We start from the raw sequence: 20,439 nt of genomic DNA on the forward strand, positions 1-20,439 counted from the left end.
GTTTACATTTGAAGAGTTTCAAAAGAGATATGATTAATTCAGATAAAATGGCTTCGGAGATATTCAGGATTTAAGTTCAACTGCAGAGAGTTAAATCCATATGCTGTCAAAGTTACGGAAACAGTTATTCATGCTTATCACATAGTAGATTAAGATAAACTTAATTCAATGATAACTTGAACAAAGCTCGAACTCACAACCTTCAAATCATTAAGAGTATACTCTACCACTGCTCTACGAGACACAGATGTCAAATGACTCCACTTAAACATCATAGTTCTGAAACTGCTTCTATAAGTGCATGCATCGTGTAACCATCATAATCTGATGTGAACTTAGAAAATATTCGCTGTTCACAAGTGTGGCCACTATTTCTTTTTTTTTTTTTGACGCTGTACATACATGCATACAATCTCACTATAAATGAAAGGGTTATTTTGAAAGTGGTACAACTCCACTTTTTGTCAAATTGGACTTAACTACACTTTGAGGTTTATAATAATGTTATTATGAAAGTGGTACAACTCCAACTTTCTTGTACTGCCAATAGAGTGCACCACAGTGCAGGCATGTTAGATAATTCTACAAGAAAATTATTTTAATAATGGTATAACTCAACTGTGTTTCATGCTAAGCCAAAATGAGGGATTCTAAAGAGATTTTGAATGACTCCGATGATATTGATGATCAAGATCTTGATCCAAATTATAAAATATCCATTTTTATACTGAAATCCAACTTCTTTGCAATAAAAACATTGTTCTGGTACACCTCCAATGAGTTTCCTTGGATTTATCAATCATACAAATTGAGATTTTTCATTTGAATTGTGGTACATCTCCATTGTCCTCCCCTTTATTAGAAATGTCCCACACAATATTCATAAACTCCAAGCGTAGGAAGAAAGCTTAATCTCTGACAAGAAAGCATGAACTATTATTTTTCAAATATTTCACATCCTAAATTTTCTGTACACATTTAACTTTAAGACTTCATATCTCAAAATCAATGTAAATGGAAGTGTACCATTATTAAAATAACACCTTCAAATATAGTTCATGTGTTCAGAGAACTTTCAAAAATATATTTCTTACCACTGTTACCCTTTTTCTGCAGAAGGTAAAAAAATACAAGCATATGTATAATGCAGTAGTGCCAATAGTACAGCCAATATTTATAGCTTGGAACAGTTTCCAAGTTGAAAAAAGAACACAGCATTCTTAGGAAATGTGACTGACTGACTTCTGGCTCAAGACATCAAAGTTAAAAAGAGAAACAAATGAAAACTTAACACAGTGACAAGTGTCAGGCATACCATGGTGAACTACATGGCTTATCTGCCTGGTTTCCGTGACAAGGACAAGGACAGAAACACGAAGGATGAAAAGGATTGGGGCATCACAACATAGTGGACTACTCATGTCAAGCAAATATTGCCATCTGCTATGATTCAGAATCAATATTAAGCTTCATATAACTGTATCTTTGTCCATTTATTCTAATATGCACTTATTTCAATAAAGCAAACATTGGTTTTTAGTTAGTGTTTATTGTTCTAACACCACCAACAGCACCCAACAATTATCCTGCAGTAGAACAAAAAGAATTCAAACGTTCAATCACCTCACTCGCACAAAATACAAAGAATTGACTGGTTAAGAAATGCATGTACGCAGATCAGTCTGTGGCATCTTCCTTTGAGACAGAGAATGGTTCAGAGACTTCCTCGGCACCACAGTCTACTATCTCCACATCCTTAGTGGGGCGATCACGGCTGTCAGTTTTGGTGGCTTCTATATTCCGAACCACATCCTGCAACAACACAGTTGTGGCTTACCTCATCCAGTTATGAGCCAGGAATTCTCTAATTTTAGACAATATAATTCTGCATCACTGGTAATTTATTACCAGGCAGCAGTGTTTATTTGTTCCATGATGCATAATGAGTAATTGTGACTTTTAATGATACAACAACGCACCTTGATGAAGGATGAGATAATGCACAAGGCAATTCTGGGAGTTAAACCCTCCTCTTCCACTAACAAATTATGTCATAAAGATGATACAGACACTTTCATTTCACACATTTCGAGACAATTCAGTTTCTTTATCGTGCTACGAATTATGATTATATAATTAATAATTATTAAAAAAAACAATAATTAAGATTTTATGTTAAAAAACCTTCCCCCTACAATGTCAGACTACTAATAAATAAAATGTATAAAAATTTTTCATTAAGTTCTGACATATAGTTTCTGAGAAAAGGTACCAGAACGGGGGAAAAAAATCATTCCAATGTTTAATTATTTTAAACTGAAAGAAAATAATCCTAGTTACGTATTAATATTGTATCAACAAACTCAGCAAGGTGTATTTTGTTTGGTGAAAATTTTGTATGACTGGAGAAAATTAAATTTGAGATAAGATAAAGCTGGCAAATTCTACCAAGTGTCCTTTAATATTTTTTAGTCACTGAGTATTTATAATGAAAATGCCATGACTGTTTAGCAGTCCACATTTATAAAATAAACATCTTTCATAAGAATAATGCACACTATGTAGACAGCCTGGACAAAAAATGAACGCCAATCACCTTCTCACCTGTAAGAAACTCAACACCACAAAAAAATAGGCAACTGATTAGCTAAATTGTGAGGGGTGCTAGATTCCAAAGGAAACATTCAGCTGGGAGGTTATTGGATAAAGAAGATTTTTGAGTTAGCAAAACCAAAGAATTCTGTTAACCATTTCTTCCAATTTCACATTCCTATGATTCAGCATAAAAAGGGGTCAGAATCCCTTCTCAACTTTCTCATGACGAAGGATTTCAACTAGTCAGCAACAATAAAACAAAACACGAAAGAAAACATATTAGGAGTATTGACCTCTACATTCCATGAAATTAGACCATGGGAAAAAAATCGTTATTTGTAACACGTTTCAGTTCTAAGACTAATTGCATCAATAAATGTAGAAGATTCTAGAAACAATTATGATTAAAGACTTTGGAAGTAACCACAATAAAAACTAAATTCGAATCCTATGCTTTTCATACTTTGGTCGAGGAAAGTGACTTTCCTTAAATGAAAATGAATGAATAAATAAGTAATATTGGTGTTTAGCCAGTTAGTTGTGTTGTACCCTTTTATGGGAAACTAAAACTATGCATCTTACACAAATGAACCTAGTGGAGTACTTAAATAGAAATAATTTTAGTGTTACCATAACTATATATATCCAATCCAAATACAGCTGTTCTCCAACCAGGAGAGTACATGCAACATTAGAGACAAGTGCAGGGAATCTATCACTTTCAGTGGATTCTAGATTTGTGATTGGCTGGCAATAAGGTTAGCCACTCAACTTCATCAGACTTGAAAACATTGCCCTCGTACCATTCAACAGAACATTGCATTATGATTTAGTAGCAGATTGTTGCTTTCTTAGTGAGTAGTAGCATAGTATGATGTCACGCCTCGTCTCTAGTGTTCTCCTGGTTGAAGCACAGTATTTACATTATACTCTATTATTAAAAGTTGAGAGATTTAAATATAAAAACAGACGAATTTCTGAAAATGTAATTAGTAACAAAAAATCTATTTTCTGCCTGCCAGACATGGTTACGGGAATCAGTTGAGAGTTAACAATTTTTTCTCTTTGCTACATTTTGTGATGATCATAAATTAGAAAACACATAATTCGTGGTAGAGGTGTCTTAATCACTGTCAACAATCAGATATCAGAAATGATACGCAGGTATAATCTTTAATTCATTAGTGAATCTGTAGGTCTATGGACTGAGACCCCTATGGCTGATGAATTTGTGTATGATAATTGGCAACCATTACTTTTCACCTGATATAGATCCAAAAATTCAAAGAACATATATTTCATTTTCTGACAATTACGTTAATACTCATAATAACAAAGTTTTTATACTCTAAGATTTCAATACATCCTAGTGTAAACTTATTACAATTCTTAAGATTAAGCCTCATGAGGTATTTTAATTATTTTGTTATCCAGGACTTCAGCAGTAAAAAGTCACTTTAACAACAAAAGTCTACTGAATTTCCAAATGTTACACACATTCATGTTAACCTGGCCTCTCATTCGTTAGTATCACAGATAGATACCATACATCTTTGTTAATTTCACTGTCATACTATCCATTCATTAAAATCCATTCAGCCATTTTCCCGTAATTTCCATTACCAAATTATATATATATATATATATATATATATATATATATATATATATATATATATATATATATATTACTGTGATCTTTATGGAATTCGCTGTTGGTTAGCACGTTAATATTAATAGCAGGTCTAAAGAAAATATTATTTATTGCCCTAATGAATGCACTCTCATGAAAAAAGTCATCTTAAGGGGACACTATGGTGAAATAATGGTGAAAAATTAAGAAAATCCACTTAAAAATTTATTGTGACTTTCTATTTAGACCAAGCTCAAAAAGCTATTTAATTTATGTTCCCATGACTATTTTGAAGCTTTTAAGCTAATATGAACTAAAAATTGTGACGCAAGGAGCCTTTTCAGTGAAGTCAATATAAAATACATTTAAAAAATCTCATTTCAAAACTATTAGCCCTAATGGCACCAAATTTTGTACAGATCATCATATTGCAGGCATGTTTATGTACCGATAGTTCAAAATTAATACATTTTGGATGAAAATTGTAAAAGATTTAAAACTCACATAAGTGTCCCCTTAAGTCACTACAGCTGCAGACCAGTACCCTTTTCTAACAACCAGAAAAGAAAGCATATTGGTAAGCAGACTTTGATACATACCATTCCCTTGATAATCTTTCCAAAGACCACATGTCTTCCATCCAGCCACGACGTCAACTTGGTCGTAATGAAGAACTGAGACCCATTCGTGTCCTTTCCAGCATTTGCCATGGACAACCAACCAGCACCATAGTGCTTCAGCTTGAAATTCTCATCAGCAAAGCGATCACCATAAATACTGCGGCCTGCAACAAAAAAGAAAATCCTGGATCTAATAACAGCAAACTGTGAAAATTGACAGATACACGATTCATTTGTATCTTTTCATCTTATGCTGGAAATCAAAATAATTAATTCTGGAGGAAAGCTTCTCCATGGATTTTAGAAGTTCTGAGCATGTACAATTATTCTATATTAAATTCCCATCATTTACATGCGTAGATTGTTGCGGCGTGATTATGTTTTAAATGTTTTGGATTTTTAAAGCTTTACATAGTTTTGGATGGTAGTATAATGTTATGTTTGCTGGTAGTCTATGTTTACTGCCTGAGAGCGATCAGAGTACGGTAGTTTAATTTCGTTAGGTTAGCTTAGATTTTCTTGGGTTAGTTCAGGTTAGGTTAGTTTGGATTGTAATAGGTTATATTAGGTTACAGTCACAATTATGTGTTTCCGAAATTGTTTTGAAAGTCGAGCATAAAATCGTTGTTTGTGAAGAAAAGAAGTTAAAAAATCGTCTCAAAATACATATAGGCTATTATTTAGGCCGGCTTTTCTATAAGATGCGACATTGAAACGTCCAACTTTCATTTTTTTAAGTTCTATGGTGCGGGGATCTGTAACATGTCAGATTAGATTAGTATAGGTTTTACGTGTGCCTTGCATATAGAAAATGTGATAGATTAGGTTAGGTTAGTTTAGGCTTTTGGTATGCATTGCATATACTAAGAGAAGTGAAATGTGCGTTTCGCATTCATTTTGGATGTGTTCTACCTCTTTATTTCATGTATTAAATAATCACGTTTAGGTTACCCACACTGATCAATTCTTTCCAAGTTCAGCTATTTTTTTTTATTTGTTTTCAGTTCAGCTGACGTCCTATATGAATTCTTCACATTCAAAACTACCTTCCCTCTGAAAATTAGACCATTTTTCCACTTTTTTTCGTCAAAAAAAGAACCTGCAGTATCGCAGGCTATAGAACATCCTTTACGCCTACTGAATAACTGTGTGTTTACAATGTGTGCTTGGTTGTTGTTGTTTAGTCAACTGTCTGAACCTCATAAGTGATACCGATAAGAAATCACTGATCAAACATAAGTCTTGATGATGTCCGCTGAGTTAACTCTGTGGTAGCGTGTCTGCCTCCAGACTAGCCGTCTCGTGTTGGATTCTCGGTGGGGTCAGAAATTTTCATGTAAAATTTCTACCTCGGGACTAAGAGAGATGACAGTCTAGATTGTGCACCAATATGCCTGGGTTAAATCCCAAATCTCTCCACAGTGTATATGACGAGAAGAAATATGTCACTGTTGATAGTGATTTGTCCGTCGGACAGGGATGTTAAGCCTGGCGGCCCCCTTGGTGCTAGTCTACAGGAGTAGGCTATGTGCCGGCACTGGGTTTCCCCTTCTCCCTTCCTCAACATCACTCATTCCAGACACTACACTTACACATACACACACCCTAGTACACGACATAACTCTCCACAGATACACATCATGTACGGTGTGGCCTGCCGAAGTGGTGTACAACTAGAAAATGGGTCACAGTCCTATCATCTATCCGCAATATGCGGAATTTGAATCACGTAAAGTAACGTGGATAGGCATTGGATAGATACATACATACAAAAGTCTTGCTGTTAAATTCATATTTTAGTTTATGTCCTTTGTAAGTGCACTTTTAAACCGTACACTAATGTTTTTCTGTAACTACATATCGGATCAACTAGCCTCCAAAGTATCAGCGTAATGAAGTAAGGTTATGTTATGACTGTTCTCGTCTTGTAATAGGCGCTAAAAGCCACGTGCAATATCATAGATCACGCATGAAGACTTCACTTCCACTATGTGGCATTCTAGAGCTATTCCGTATGAAATCATGAGTAGTAGCCTATAATATACTGCTACATATGGCGTTATATACGTTATAAACCACTGTTACTTACCACCGGTGCCATCTCCTTTCGTGAAGTCTCCACCTTGAATCATGAAGTCCTTTATAACCCTGTGGAATTTGCTTCCTTTGTAGCCTTCACCTTTTGGCTTCTTCGCTAATTCAACAAAATTTTTTACAGTCTTCGGAACAGTTTTTCCGAATAATCCAATCTCTATTCTTCCAGCGGGTTCTCCACCAATAGTAATATCAAACCATACCTTAAAGAGATAAATTTAACCTATGAAGATGATTTTATTTTCCAAGAGATTAAAATAACATTAAAACATTACCTTCATTACCTTGTCCGTAACTTTAGGACCCTTTTTAACAGAATCCCCTCCAGAACATTTAACACCAACAAGCAAACAAATACATGTAAGTAATATACAATATAACGACTTCATATTATCAAAATAGAGGGCCGGCCTATAGAACTTTAATGTTTCAATTGTGCGTAAAATGACACTGTTCAACTTTCACACCAGTTCATCTGCAACATTCACACGTAAGAGCAATCTCTTATTCCTTTATCTGCTCCCCACATCCCCTACAAACTCCACGATAGCTCTTTATGTATGTGCATGAATGACGGAAAAACAGTAGTTACGGCGATTGACCAGTCAGATGTCGCCAACACATACGCATTGCCACCATGACAATTACAATTCGTCTTCTCTACGAGCATTAATAATTACGTGCATAATGCGCTTAATAACTTCTATTATAATACCAATATAAACATCAATGCGTTTAAAATGTCTTAATGTGACTTATGAAAGTATAAATGTTATGCACATGTTACCAATTTTGTAATTGTAAAACAAATACAAGTTCAATGCGCTGTTGAGCGCGCGAATTTTAAATGAACATAGCACAAAAATATTTTCGTAGAAAGAACGTACACATGAAAGATGAAAATAATCTTATCGGTAAGGAAGAGTTAAAGAAACCACACAACACAAATAAATCCCGGAACACTCCAGGGTCAGATAGAATTAATTTAGATCTAATTAAACCTGTATCCCCAATGCTTTATACAAGTTTTTAGATCTAATGAACATTTTCTGGAAATATGGATATTTAATACAAGAATGGAATGAAGTTCACCGCTGTGGTATAACAGATAGCATGTCTAAACGTGGTCTGAGGTAGTCCAGATTCAAGTCCTGGTAGGGGTAAGTTTCCTGGTTGAGGTTTTTTTCCAGTGTTTTCCCTCAACCCGTTAAGAGCAAATGCTGGGTAACTTTCAGTGCCAGACCCTGGGCTCATTTTGCTGGCATTATCACTAGATAACCTCCGTAGTTGATAAAGTATCGTAAAATAAACCAATTTAAAAAACTGAATGAAAAGATTGTACGAAGAATATAGGCCTACTTATACTGGATGTTCAGTTCAAAAAGTGTCTTGGCTCGCTGTATGCCGTCATGTGGCTAGTTGATGAGCCTAGAGAATTCAATCTTCCTACACTTCCGCAGCTCAGGTGTATAACCTAAGAGGCAGAGAAGATGGCTAGCAAGTACGGCGTTCATTCTGAAGAGTACGTACCGATACGTACGATAACGCCGGTAGTGGCAGGAATGTGAACTGTTTGGAAATACGTACTGTCGGGATATGGGGAGAGGGTTAAGACGATTACTTACGTATTTGTTGACATTAACTTCGACGGTCAACATGGACACAGAGCATTTGATTTGTGTTGTGGAATGTTACCGTACGCAACCGATGATAACAAATACCCTGCGTACGACTTGCCGGCGCAAAACACAGTTCGAAAGAGGTTATGGTAGCACACAGACCGTACAGACCGCCATCTGTTGCTACGACGTTCAAGTTATACCGTACACGTTCTCAAGTTCAGATTGAAGAACGCCTTAAATAATAGGCAACTTCTCTAACATATCAGCTGAAACTCGCTTCAAATCGGTGACCCAACAACAGTGACGTCATGAGACACTTTGAAATTAACACCCAGTAGAGGAATCAGCCTACTGAATGCAGATAATAAACTATATACCAAAATCATTGGCCAGAGATTGAACCAATAGTGGAAGCATCATTACAAGAACAAAACTGTTTTAGAACTGTAAAATGATTCCTAATAGCAGGATATCCAAACAACTTCTACACTACCAACCTGAAGCGAAGAGAAGTTTGAGAAGACAGAATAAACAAATGACTGAAACTGTAACAAGATCTGAAATGGGAAAGGACGTTGATGGTGAAAATAATTCCCCTCTCCCAATGGCGAGTATTTAAAAACTTCAAACATGCTCCCACTACTAATGCATAACAAGAGTACTGCACCAAAATTGCAGATCACATATGGTGCAGTATGGGAGATGGGTCTACTCATATATTAAAACAGCGGTCATCAACACAGTGCACCCTCGGCCTAGAGTCTCTTACCCGCGAATAATACATTGCACTGGCACGCATTCATGGCTGCTGGAGGAAGAGGGAGGAACCTCTTCCTTCTGCACAAGGGTGCATATTGCGATACACTTCTTACCTGTTATCCATTTCAGCGAGTATTGACGACCACTGTATTAAACCAATATGGCAGCATTATGATTAATGAAGTATATAATGGAATGCAGGGAGGAAACGATTTCCACTTGACTCGTCAGGGGATACTACTGCATGCTTCAGCGATGACAAAATGTCGCATCTAGTAGCTTACAGCGAGGGAATACAAATATATTCACGCGATTTATAAAATAAAGAACACATGCACACAGTTTGGCAAGTGCTCATATTTATAATGTAATAAGAAGGAACTTGACTGTTCTAACTTACAGCAATAAATAGGTGAATAAACAAACATATATATATACAGGGTGGACCATTTAAGTTGATACTGTACAATATCTAAAAAACTAAGCATTGTAGAAATAAATGTCTTGAATAAAAGTTGCTTGATATTATGGGGAAAAGTAAATGCCATTTGTCGTGTTTTATTTGGAGAACGCTGTAATGGTTATTTTAGGGTCAATTTAATTTTTTTAAATAGGAACCCACATTTTTTATGTTGTTTTCTCATTCCTCATAAAAAACTAAACAACTTTTGTATGAAGCACTTTGCGATTGTTCTTACACCAATGTAAATAACAACAAAAATTATGAATGGCTGTGTACGAAGAGTGCAATGAATGGTTGGACCCATTCGAAACAGTCCTCCAAATAAAACATGACAAATGGCATTTACTTTCCCCCATAATATCAAGCAACTTTTATTCAAGACATTTCTACAACGCTTAGTTTTTTAGATATTGTACAGTATCAACTTAAATGGTCCACCCCGTATGTATGTATATATATATATATATATATATATATATATATATATATATATATATATATAAATTCTGAGGGACCCCAAAAATTTACAAGTGATATTATGTAGGCCTACTAATTTACAGCTTTCCTCAATTTTTTAAAACCATGAACTGTGACTATATATTATGATTATTATAAACATATGCTTATCACATTCAACCTAGTCTGAAAACACACAAAACGAAAATCTATATTAAGAAATAACCAACATAACAATTTGTTATAAACCTTATAAGCAATTTAAGCCACACAAAATGATTCATTCAGTTACATTAGTACTTATGAAACATTCCTGAGCTTTTTTTTTTTTTTCAAATAGGAAAAGCTGATATGAACAAAGATCCCATTTCAAAAGATTATGCAACTATTTCTAATATTTGAAAATGAACTCAATTTAACCAGAATTTGTAGCTTTTCTACATGAATGCAGTCTAGACAGACTACGCAGTTTGTGTATTGCAGTAGATGCATCAGCTTATTGGTCTTTGCATGAGAGTCACAAATGCTTGAGGCACGAAGTGTACAAACATCACAATATTGAAGCAATGAGTATTCTTTTATGCTCAATTAAATAAAATAATTACATTTTTATCAGACAAATGCAATAATGTTGTGAACTTAAATCCTTCTGCAACTATTTGTATTATTTCTTTCACATACAACTGCTATGAAACCAGAATTCATTGTTTTTGTTGGGAGACCTGGAAGGAGAAGGGAAAAGAGAAAGATATGAGAAAATGATAGAATTCTTCTTTTCTTTTCTTTTATATTAATGCGATGAAACCATCCGTTTTTCTTCCTTTTTATTTTCTTCATTTTCTTTTAATAATGCTGCAACTATAAGAACTTCTTCAGAGCTGTCTTCCATCATATATCGGTATGCTGAATTGTACATTATTTTGAAGACTAATGTCTACCAGACATTATTGTACAGACCCAGGAACAAACATGGGGAAGACAATTAGAACAAGGGGAACATAAAGAGGACAAAGATAACACAAAGAAAACAAGGGGAAGACAAGAGAGCAAAGGAAAGACAAGGACGAGGAGAAGACAGGGAGACTGAGGGGAAGACAAGGAGAACGAGGAGGATACAAGGAGAACACAGGGAAGACAATTAGAAGAACAAGGGAGATACAAAGAGAACAAAGAGAAGACAAGGAGAACGAGGAGGATACAAGGAGAAAAAGGGGAAGACAATCCATGGTGAATCACAGTACAAACACAAATAAATTCTAAAGTGTAACTCTGACCATAAACGTAAGTACAGAATATGGATCACTAACACTAAGAAATAAATGAAGTCAGAATTCCTCTTATAATAGCTATTCTGCCATGAGGCACTTTGTGTCTATAAAGCTGGTGATTGACTGGAGCGAATTTTGTGATGTACCACGAGGAGTTGCTAATCAGTGCAGGGTAGTGACCGCATGCTCCACTGGGCTGTCAGTTTTTCGCAAATCCCTTTGAATATTACAAGTCAGTATAGGACAGAGAGCCACACTTTGAGTAGTACACAGCTTGCAATGCACAATAAAATTGTCTTCCTGCCACTCTAAAATGAAGTCATGTTGAAGCAAGTGTTTAGTTTAATTTCATTTTGTGTATATGAATTCAACAATGGAGTGGGACCAAGAGAACACTTTTATGTAAAAAATTACAGGAATAAATATATTGTGTGATCTCCAGGATCCACGACATTATAACAAACTTAAAAAAATATTATGCCTGGCAATAGCTTGACTAACTATAAAGCCTATGTGCACACTCTTAGAACAGTTCCTCATATCAACAAAAGCACGTGGTCGTTTCCAATATATTATTGGTGATTCAAATGTGTGGAACATTTCTGGGCATGATAACAAACAGCACAGTACCAAGCAGGTCAGTGTTGAAACTGGACGTGCATTTAAAAATAATAAATATCAGATTATATTAATAATTATTATGACTGAGGTCTCATTTGGCGCACCTTGAGTAAAAACTCTGTTGGTAAATGTTCTACACAACTGGCTTCATATGAACGAATGACGAAATCAAGTACCTGCAATTAGTATAAAAAAGTTTTCACTATTAAATTATAATCAGCATATTAGTTTATTATAATATTATATTTAGGCTGGTTAAGGTAATTAGGCTAAATCAAAATCATAGAACTTACGTGAATAACTTAGTCACTATCAGAAAACATGCCAATTGAATAATTTCAAGGAAAAAATTGTTTCAGGGTCGGGTATCGATCCCGGGACCCTTCGCTTAGTGCACGAATGCTCTACCGACTGAACTACCCAGGAACTATATACGACACCATCACAATTTTTTCCTTTTTTTATCCACACAACCTGCTTCATAGGGAGTTACTACCTGAAAGCCAGATTTGCATAACATGCCAATTCCTTCCAAATCAGATGGAAGAATCACTGGAAGAATCATCTCGTAATTATAATTGTCTGTAAGATTGCCCAATTGCCACATTTTATCTTCTTCTTGATAACATTTTCAACAGCACTTTGCCATCTTTAGGCATTAACCTCAGATAACCTATTCTCTAGCTAATAGCAAATTACGAACTTAGGGTAATGTTTGTATGTCTTGATATTTTTTCTCCACTTTGAAGTGGATTATGTTTCACTACAAATGGACTGCAATTTCTCCTTCCATATTCTATCCTACATCAATAGGCTGCAATTTGAATGTATACAGGGTAAAAGTGAAATAGCCTTGCAGATTTTCAGAGCAAACAAACTCATGTTTTATGTAACAAAAGACTATAACATCACATTGGTGGAAAGTTCATATTTTTTCAGAAAAAAAAAAAAAGTTTTTTATTCCAAATATTTAACAATCTCTTATTTGGTAACTACTGCGAGTATGATCGTGATTTTTGTCCATATCGATAAGAAATCTAATAAAGAATAATTTATCCTCTGGCACATTTCAATAGTGTGGATGGTTTTCATGTAAATTTAATTTTAAAAACCTCTAATTTCAAGCCAAAGCATGATGCGAGCAAGTGGCAATGTCTAGGCAGAGGGCAGCTCACCTACCCAGACACAAAGAGTTCGTTGACTTCTTACATCTGTATCATGAAAAGTGTGTCAGCGGCGATGTTGCCAGACTGGTGAAACTTCAAACTTAATCTTCTAATTAACTGTGCATTTAAGTATAAAACGTAATATAGGTTTTCTATTCATTTCAGTGTACTCAATCGCCCCTTTCAATCTGCAAGGTTATTTCACTTTCACCCCATATATTATCATAACACAATTCATTATTTGTAGACTGTACTGATAAATAATTTACTCTCTCATAATTCACAAAACCGAGCACAATTCACTCCTCTCCCATAATAATATCACAACACATGGTACAATTAACTATTTGTAGAAATTTAATTTATATCATAGCACTTCATGAAAGTGACAGATCAGCTGAAACTAAACTGTCCATCTGACATGCTGTCCTTCAATGAAATAAAACATTACATTAGGCCTACTATTACTGCATAGTGCCATATTGTATACTTTAATCTGACTGCAATGTACAACTTCTCTGTGTTTGGTATTACTGCGCTCTATTTTTTATTGCAATGAAAATAATTGTACCTATAATATATTGTTGTAATAACATAAATTAGTGGCTAAGTTTTCGTTTAATACTTGTAAACCGCAGTATTGCAAATTAAAAAAAAAAAAATAGAAACTATTTATAAGAGGGACTAGTTTTCTAATTGCGCACTGCTGAACTTTGGTGTACAACCAATTGCGAGATCCCTGCCTACGAGCATTTGTTGATATGAGGGATCATTCTAAGAGCGTGCCTAATATAGATACTGAATTTTAAAAAGGTATTGTAAACTGTTAAAATAGTCGTGTGAAATATAAAAATGTAAAGTACATGCTATTTTTTCTGTTGCTGATATAATGTTTTAGAAAGTGTATAATTTTTAGCAATTTCTGGCCCAATTAAATTAAGCAGAAACTCGAACTCTATGAAAGATATTTTGAATGAAATTCTTGTATTGACCAATGATTTCTTGAAGTTCGGTGCATTATGAATATTTCTGTCTCTCTAGAGATTCGTTTGTCACCACTATTTCCATTCTTTTCTTTTCCAACTAGTAACATCATCCCATAACAATAAAAGTAGCACTCGGGACTTCTACGTCCAACATCTCAATGAGAATTAACAAAATACTGAAACATTTCTGAACCCAGCATTCAAAGTGAGCTCTGCTGTGCTGACATCACTTTGTAATGTAACATTTGCTTGCTATGAGCATGACATTACAATACTTGTCTTCAGTCAGTTGTTGACTTTAACACTACCTTAACCACGGAAGGCTTGAGTTAAGATGTTTTTTGAAACGTGAAAGCATGACTCTGAATCCCTGAAAGTACTGTCATTCAATGACATAAGAGGTAGGAGACAATGAAAATAAAATATCCTCATTTACACTAATGTCACACATTCTGTTTGTATTCTCATCAGCTTTCAGGACACCATTTACAACAACGGACAGGCATGAAGACTGCAGGCTGCAGATTGCATCCAAAACTGCATCCTAGTTTTATTCATGCATGTACGAGAGCTATTGTTTTTACAAAACCATGAATTATCTGTAGACTGCAGGCTGCATTTAAAATAAATACTTCTCCAGCATTACTCTTGCAAATACGAGAGCATCGTTTTATTTACGTTTGAAAGATTCTGCAGCTTTGCTGGAGAAAGATGATCTGTGTAGATAAGAGTACACTGTGCTGCATTATGAGGCAGTATCCAGTTCGTGTAGTGGAACAACTGAAGTAGAAGGTGAAGTAGCATGTCAATACTTCAAAACAATGAAAAACAAAGCAGCAGACATACGTGTTTACAAATTTATGTTTCGTTTGAATGAAATGAGTGCATTGTTTTCAACTGCATATTTACTCACTTAACATTAATCACTGGTCAAGATTGCTACAAGAAAGATGAAATGGTTCTTCAGTGAGACACTGTGTCTCTGGCCTAGGATTCCATTCCCTGCAGTTTTCGTGTTTTAAACTGTCTAGTCGAAAGAAATATTTCCAATTTTTCAGAACTCCTTAATGGTAACAGAGATATTGATAACATTTGATAAAGGGTCTCTAATTAGAATTTGAAAATCAGAAATCAATTAACATCAATCTTGAGGATTTTCACGTGAATTTCGGAGTTAGACATGGAAATTCTTCATCATTAGTCTTGCTGGAATACATAACACCTATTTCTAAAGTGTAAACATTAAATTGTGAAGTAGAACTAGGAAGAAACACAAAATTTTAGTTTATTATGACCACATCACCTTTCAGAAAAAGAGTACAATGAAAGAATGTGATATACTGTTTAGGAATGACCCCTGAAGTTGGATGAGACAATTGTAACAATTACAAATACCTAGCAATGTTAATAAATAGAAAGCTACATTCATAATTAATGCTAGAAAAAAAAAATATATATATATATATATATATATTTTCTGTGTCACAAGGCAAACCCAAAACATTGGGTCACTCTAATAAATTAAATATATAATGAGCTAGATTTGTTGTCGCACGGTCATGTTTTAGTTCCTAACATACAGTGTGTTTCAGTAAAAGCGTGTAAAAATTAAACAGGACATAGAGGATGCTCTATTGAACATCCTAAGATAGGGAACTTGTGGCATGCGAAGCCAGCTTATGGACATATGGGGTTAAACATGTAGAGAGGAGCTTGAAGACTAGGCAATCCATGATAGAACACACTATGAGCCAAAGACAGACCCTTTCATACCATTTGAAGAGTCGAACAGTACAATGGCACAGTACTGGTACAGCTGGATGCTACATTTCCTGGTCGCTGGATTGGAAGAGGAGACCCTATTCCATGGCCTGTGAGGTCACCTGACCTGAATCCACTCGATTATTTCATATAGGGATATCTAAAAATCATATGTCATGCTTGCATTGAGTTTGCTGGTAGTCATTTTGAGCAAATGTTGTGAGGTTCAAAATGGTACGTTAACTCAGGTTTGTCAATGATGTGGCACTATACAGTAATAACTGTAAATAATGTAAAACTAAATGTAAATAAATACATGTAAAAATTAGCTGTAAATAATCCGGAAAACAGTAACAGTGATGAGCATGTTTAAGCTCCTATTTCCTTACATTGGCTTCTCAGACGTTAGGTTCCATATGTCAAAATGTTCAGTAGAGTATGCCCTATGTCCTGTTTAATTTTTGCATGCTTTTATTGAAACATCCTGTATTTATTTCATATTTATACACGACGCAAATAAGCCCAGTTGTGAGGACTAGTATGGATATGCTATAATCCATATGGAGTTCTGAAACGATGGAAACATATCTGTACACTACACAGTTTGAATTACACTGCAATTCTTCCAATATACCTCACAACATGCTCGACAAATTCCTCCCCTTCTTTCTGAGTTTTAGAACTGCACTTCACTGTCCAGCAGGCGCTTGTCCTTTAGGGCTTGGAACTTTTCAGTCACAGCAGCAATTGAGAATTCTCCATGTACCACATTGTCCCTGGTGCGCACATTGACCGTGCCTGCACTCTGCTCCTTCTCCCCGACCACTGTAACACAAGCACAACACAAAACCTATTGTGTACTTAGGCATCTTCTGTGTACTTAATAAGACTGGCAAAGTTCGAATGGGATTAATTCCAGAGGAGAAAAGCAAGCAAATCCACCTCCGCCACAAGTCGCATCACTTGAAATAATGATACAAATTAATCCCATCAAGTGGCTGGTCCCAGATCGATACCCAGCCCCAAAACAATTTTTCCCTTCAAATTATTCAAGTCTGCTTCATAGGGAGCTTTACCTGAAAGCTAGATTTGCATTAATTTACTTTTGGTTTCTACAATCTTAAATTGTAAGTGAATTTTAATCTTATGCGTAAAATGATATATACCTACTGTGTATATTACAGTAAATATGAAGTTAAATATAGATTTAAAAGTATTTGTTAACCAAATAGGCCTCCAAAATAATAAATTTTCGTATTATCAGTTTTTCTGCATTATCCGAATACCTCTTCCTGATCATTAGCCTGGATAATCAAGAGTATACTTTGCTTGGAAATGAGGGGAGAAGTGGGGGGAAAAGGCATGCATTGGCACACAAGCAAATTTAAAATATTCATGTATTTGAATGTAAAGTGTTTTTTCCAGAACCATAAGTATTTCATACACACCTATTTGAAATTTACAATATTAACCATTTTAAAAGGCGTTAAAGGTTGTGGCTTGTTCTATATGACACTTTTAACAGTGTCTCGTGTTCACGGACTGAAGACTTTCTAGAGGTATAGCAATTTATAAAATTCAATATGAAGTGTTGGATTAAATGTCAGGACTTTTCTTAACTGCTACATCATATTGGACATCTCCATATGGAAAATTTCTGTTTATTTCGCATGTGAAATGAAACTCCACTATTGAACTCACCCAGGATGAAGTTGTACTGTGCCAGCTGGGCATTGCGGATCTTCTTATTCATGGTGTCACCTGGATCAACATCCACGTCACACATGAAACCAGCTGAATATAGCTGCTCTTTCACCTGTAGACAAGAACTGAGTGTTAATGTAGTTGTACAGAGATCTGTGATCAACTGATTCCATACAGAGATATGAAGAAATCAAAATGGATTTCAATCTAAATACCCATTTAAAATATCCCTTTATAAATGACGTAGTGCAGAAGGCGGCCACTAGAGGGAACCCAAGAGTTGGAACTTAAACTGAGACGATTCTGTCTGGGACCGGGATGGGTATCCGGTGTGGCTTAATGGATAAAGCATCAGCACGTAGAGCTGAAAACCCGGGTTCAAATCCCGGTGCCGGAGAGAATTTTTCTCTGTTCCATTACTCTTTTATCGTACAATGGATAGTGTAATCTTAACTCACTGAACATGAATGAATGAATAAATATGTGTAAGTAAATACACAAATATATAAATAATATGTAAATACATACGTAAATCAATAATTATGTGTGTAAATTGAGATATTCTTAGTCTGGCAAGGGAAATGTAAAGATGGTCAGCAGGGCTGGGCCACTCTTTGCAACAGCTATAAAGAAGGCGTAACAGTGACTATGTAAGTCACAAGGTACACTAAGAGAGGCACGGATGGGTTACAATAAAATAACTACGTTGTTATTTGCTAATGCTATTTACTTGCATAAGTTCACCCTTCACGTAATTTCTCTCATAGATTTTTAGGACATATTTTCTGAATTTTGTTTTTCTCACATCTTGCTCAAGATAATAATAATAATAATAATAATAATAATAATAATAATAATAATAATAATAATGGTTTATTTTAGCTGGCAGAGTTAAGGCCGTAAGGCTTTCTCTTCTACTGAACCAGCAAAAAGTATACATACATATATATGAACTTACACTCCTTGCACTTCAACAGTATTTTTCGTCGATTTCAAGAATCGTACAAGAACCTTTTATGTATGGAAAACCCACAGTCATTACCCATCTCTTCCCACTACATGCTACCCCCTTTCTTCTAGGCAAAACCAGAGATAAGGAAACAGGAGTCGACTCCTATGTAAAGCTAATAAGTATTGTCAACACTTTAGAATTTGGAACATGGCACATCTGCTGAAATTCCGTATTATTTTAGTCATTTGGTATTAAATATGAATCTGATTTTAAATGAAGTGTTTGACGTTATTTATCGCCAGTTTGCTCCAGATTTTTGTAGCCATCACGAAATACCCCCTCTCTCGATTTTTGGCTTCTAAATTTTAATCCAAATAAGTACTTTAGTACGATTCTTGGCATCTCTCAGTGCAGTCCCTACCCGGAGATCCGATTGAGGGACTATTTTACCTCCAGAGAATTTTACACTGAGGGACTCCCTGAATCAGAAGCAGTGAAAAATATAGTGGGACTGCGTTGGTGTTAATGCAGCTTATGTAGGTACCTCTTTGTTACTTGTTAGCTTAACAAGTTTAAGCCCCCTCACCACGACAAGGTGAGTACCCACGAGAGGGCTTCTAAATTTTAAGAAAAAGAAAAAAAAAAGGAAAATATTGCGAGTAAATGTGGTAGTGAATAAATAAATAAACAAATAAGCAAACAAACAAACAAATAAATAAATAAATAAGACAACAAAACAAATGGATACAAAAGACAATAACGAAAATCTCGAAGAACATGGTATGGTACATACCTTGAATGCATAGTCATGGAAAGGAGCTCCAACAGGAATCACTATACACTGCCTCGGTGACAACCAAAATGGCCATTTGCCAGCATATGATTCTGTAAGAATGGCGATCATCCTTTCCACTGAACCTAGGATAGCTCGATGAATGATTACAGGCCTTTTCTTCTCCCCACTCTCACTGTCAACAAGAAAGCAAAACGATGAAAGAGTAATGGAATGGAGAAAAATTCTCTCCGGCGCCGGGATTTGAACCCGGGTTTTCAGCTCTATGTGCTGATGCTTTATCCACTAAGCCACACCGGATACAACCGCAGCGTCAGACAGAATTGTCTCTGATTGAGTTCCAACTCTTGGGTTCCCTCTAGTGGCCGCCCTCTGCACTACGTCATAGATGTCTATGAACATAGGACCGAAGTCCACACATGTGCTGAGGTGCACTCGTTATGAGTGACTAGTTGGCTGGGATCCGACTGAATAAGCGCCGTTCCATTACTCTTTCATCGTATGATGACGCAGAATTCTTCATGGAAATATCATATGTACTTCGGTACACTGAAATAATATATGATATGCGTAAATCACTTCATCCATCCATAACCTATATTCGTTTAACCTGCGATGTAGGAAAAGAGATACTCGAGTATTTTCTCTTAAAATACTGAAAATATCAGTTGCATACATCGTAATGTTGTAAGCAGCCAGTTTATGGGAGAAATGGGACTGTTTAGCTGTTTGTGGATTATTCTAAGTGAAGTCGAAATGACACAACAGATTTCATTTGAAATCTCTTTTGCAATTTTTTGTCACCTAATTAATTGCAAAAATTCTTTCTTTCGACTAGCACAATTTCACACTCACCATCATCCCTTTCCAAGTAATAAAAATACAAAAATTCGTCTTTGAAATCACAAGCTGTGAATCTGGCTGCTATTTTACTTCACTAGGCCTA

The 20,439-nt window shown here is 35.4% G+C and overlaps 2 protein-coding genes and 1 non-coding gene across 7 annotated transcripts in view; all 3 read right to left on the reverse strand.

Annotated features, from left to right (window-relative positions):
* Positions 1-1,474: 1,474 nt before the first annotated feature.
* On the reverse strand, positions 1,475-7,732 carry LOC138699577 (peptidyl-prolyl cis-trans isomerase B-like). The gene is made up of 4 exons (XM_069825576.1): positions 7,227-7,732; positions 6,938-7,145; positions 4,828-5,012; positions 1,475-1,812 (listed from the first exon to the last, which is right to left on the reverse strand). The coding sequence occupies exons 1-4, from the start codon at positions 7,329-7,331 to the stop codon at positions 1,678-1,680; spliced, it is 633 nt and encodes a 210-aa protein (XP_069681677.1). The 5' UTR covers positions 7,332-7,732; the 3' UTR covers positions 1,475-1,677.
* Positions 7,733-14,714: 6,982 nt separating this feature from the next.
* Positions 14,715-20,439, reverse strand: part of ThrRS (threonine--tRNA ligase) — a 36,340-nt gene continuing 30,615 nt past the window's right edge. For all 5 annotated transcript variants that reach the window (XM_069825578.1, XM_069825582.1, XM_069825580.1 and 2 more), the window contains 3 exons: positions 19,494-19,668; positions 17,746-17,860; positions 14,715-16,869 (listed from right to left, as the gene is read on the reverse strand). In XM_069825578.1, the coding sequence (XP_069681679.1) occupies positions 16,721-16,869; positions 17,746-17,860; positions 19,494-19,668 (439 nt within the window). In that variant the 3' untranslated portion in view covers positions 14,715-16,720. The remainder of the gene's footprint in view (positions 16,870-17,745; positions 17,861-19,493; positions 19,669-20,439) is intronic.
* Positions 19,722-19,793, reverse strand: TRNAY-AUA (transfer RNA tyrosine (anticodon AUA)). The gene has a single exon. It is a non-coding gene; the product is annotated as a tRNA-Tyr (tRNA).

Source organism: Periplaneta americana, chromosome 5, assembly GCF_040183065.1.
Source record: "Periplaneta americana isolate PAMFEO1 chromosome 5, P.americana_PAMFEO1_priV1, whole genome shotgun sequence".
Taxonomy (NCBI): Eukaryota; Metazoa; Arthropoda; class Insecta; order Blattodea; family Blattidae; genus Periplaneta; species Periplaneta americana.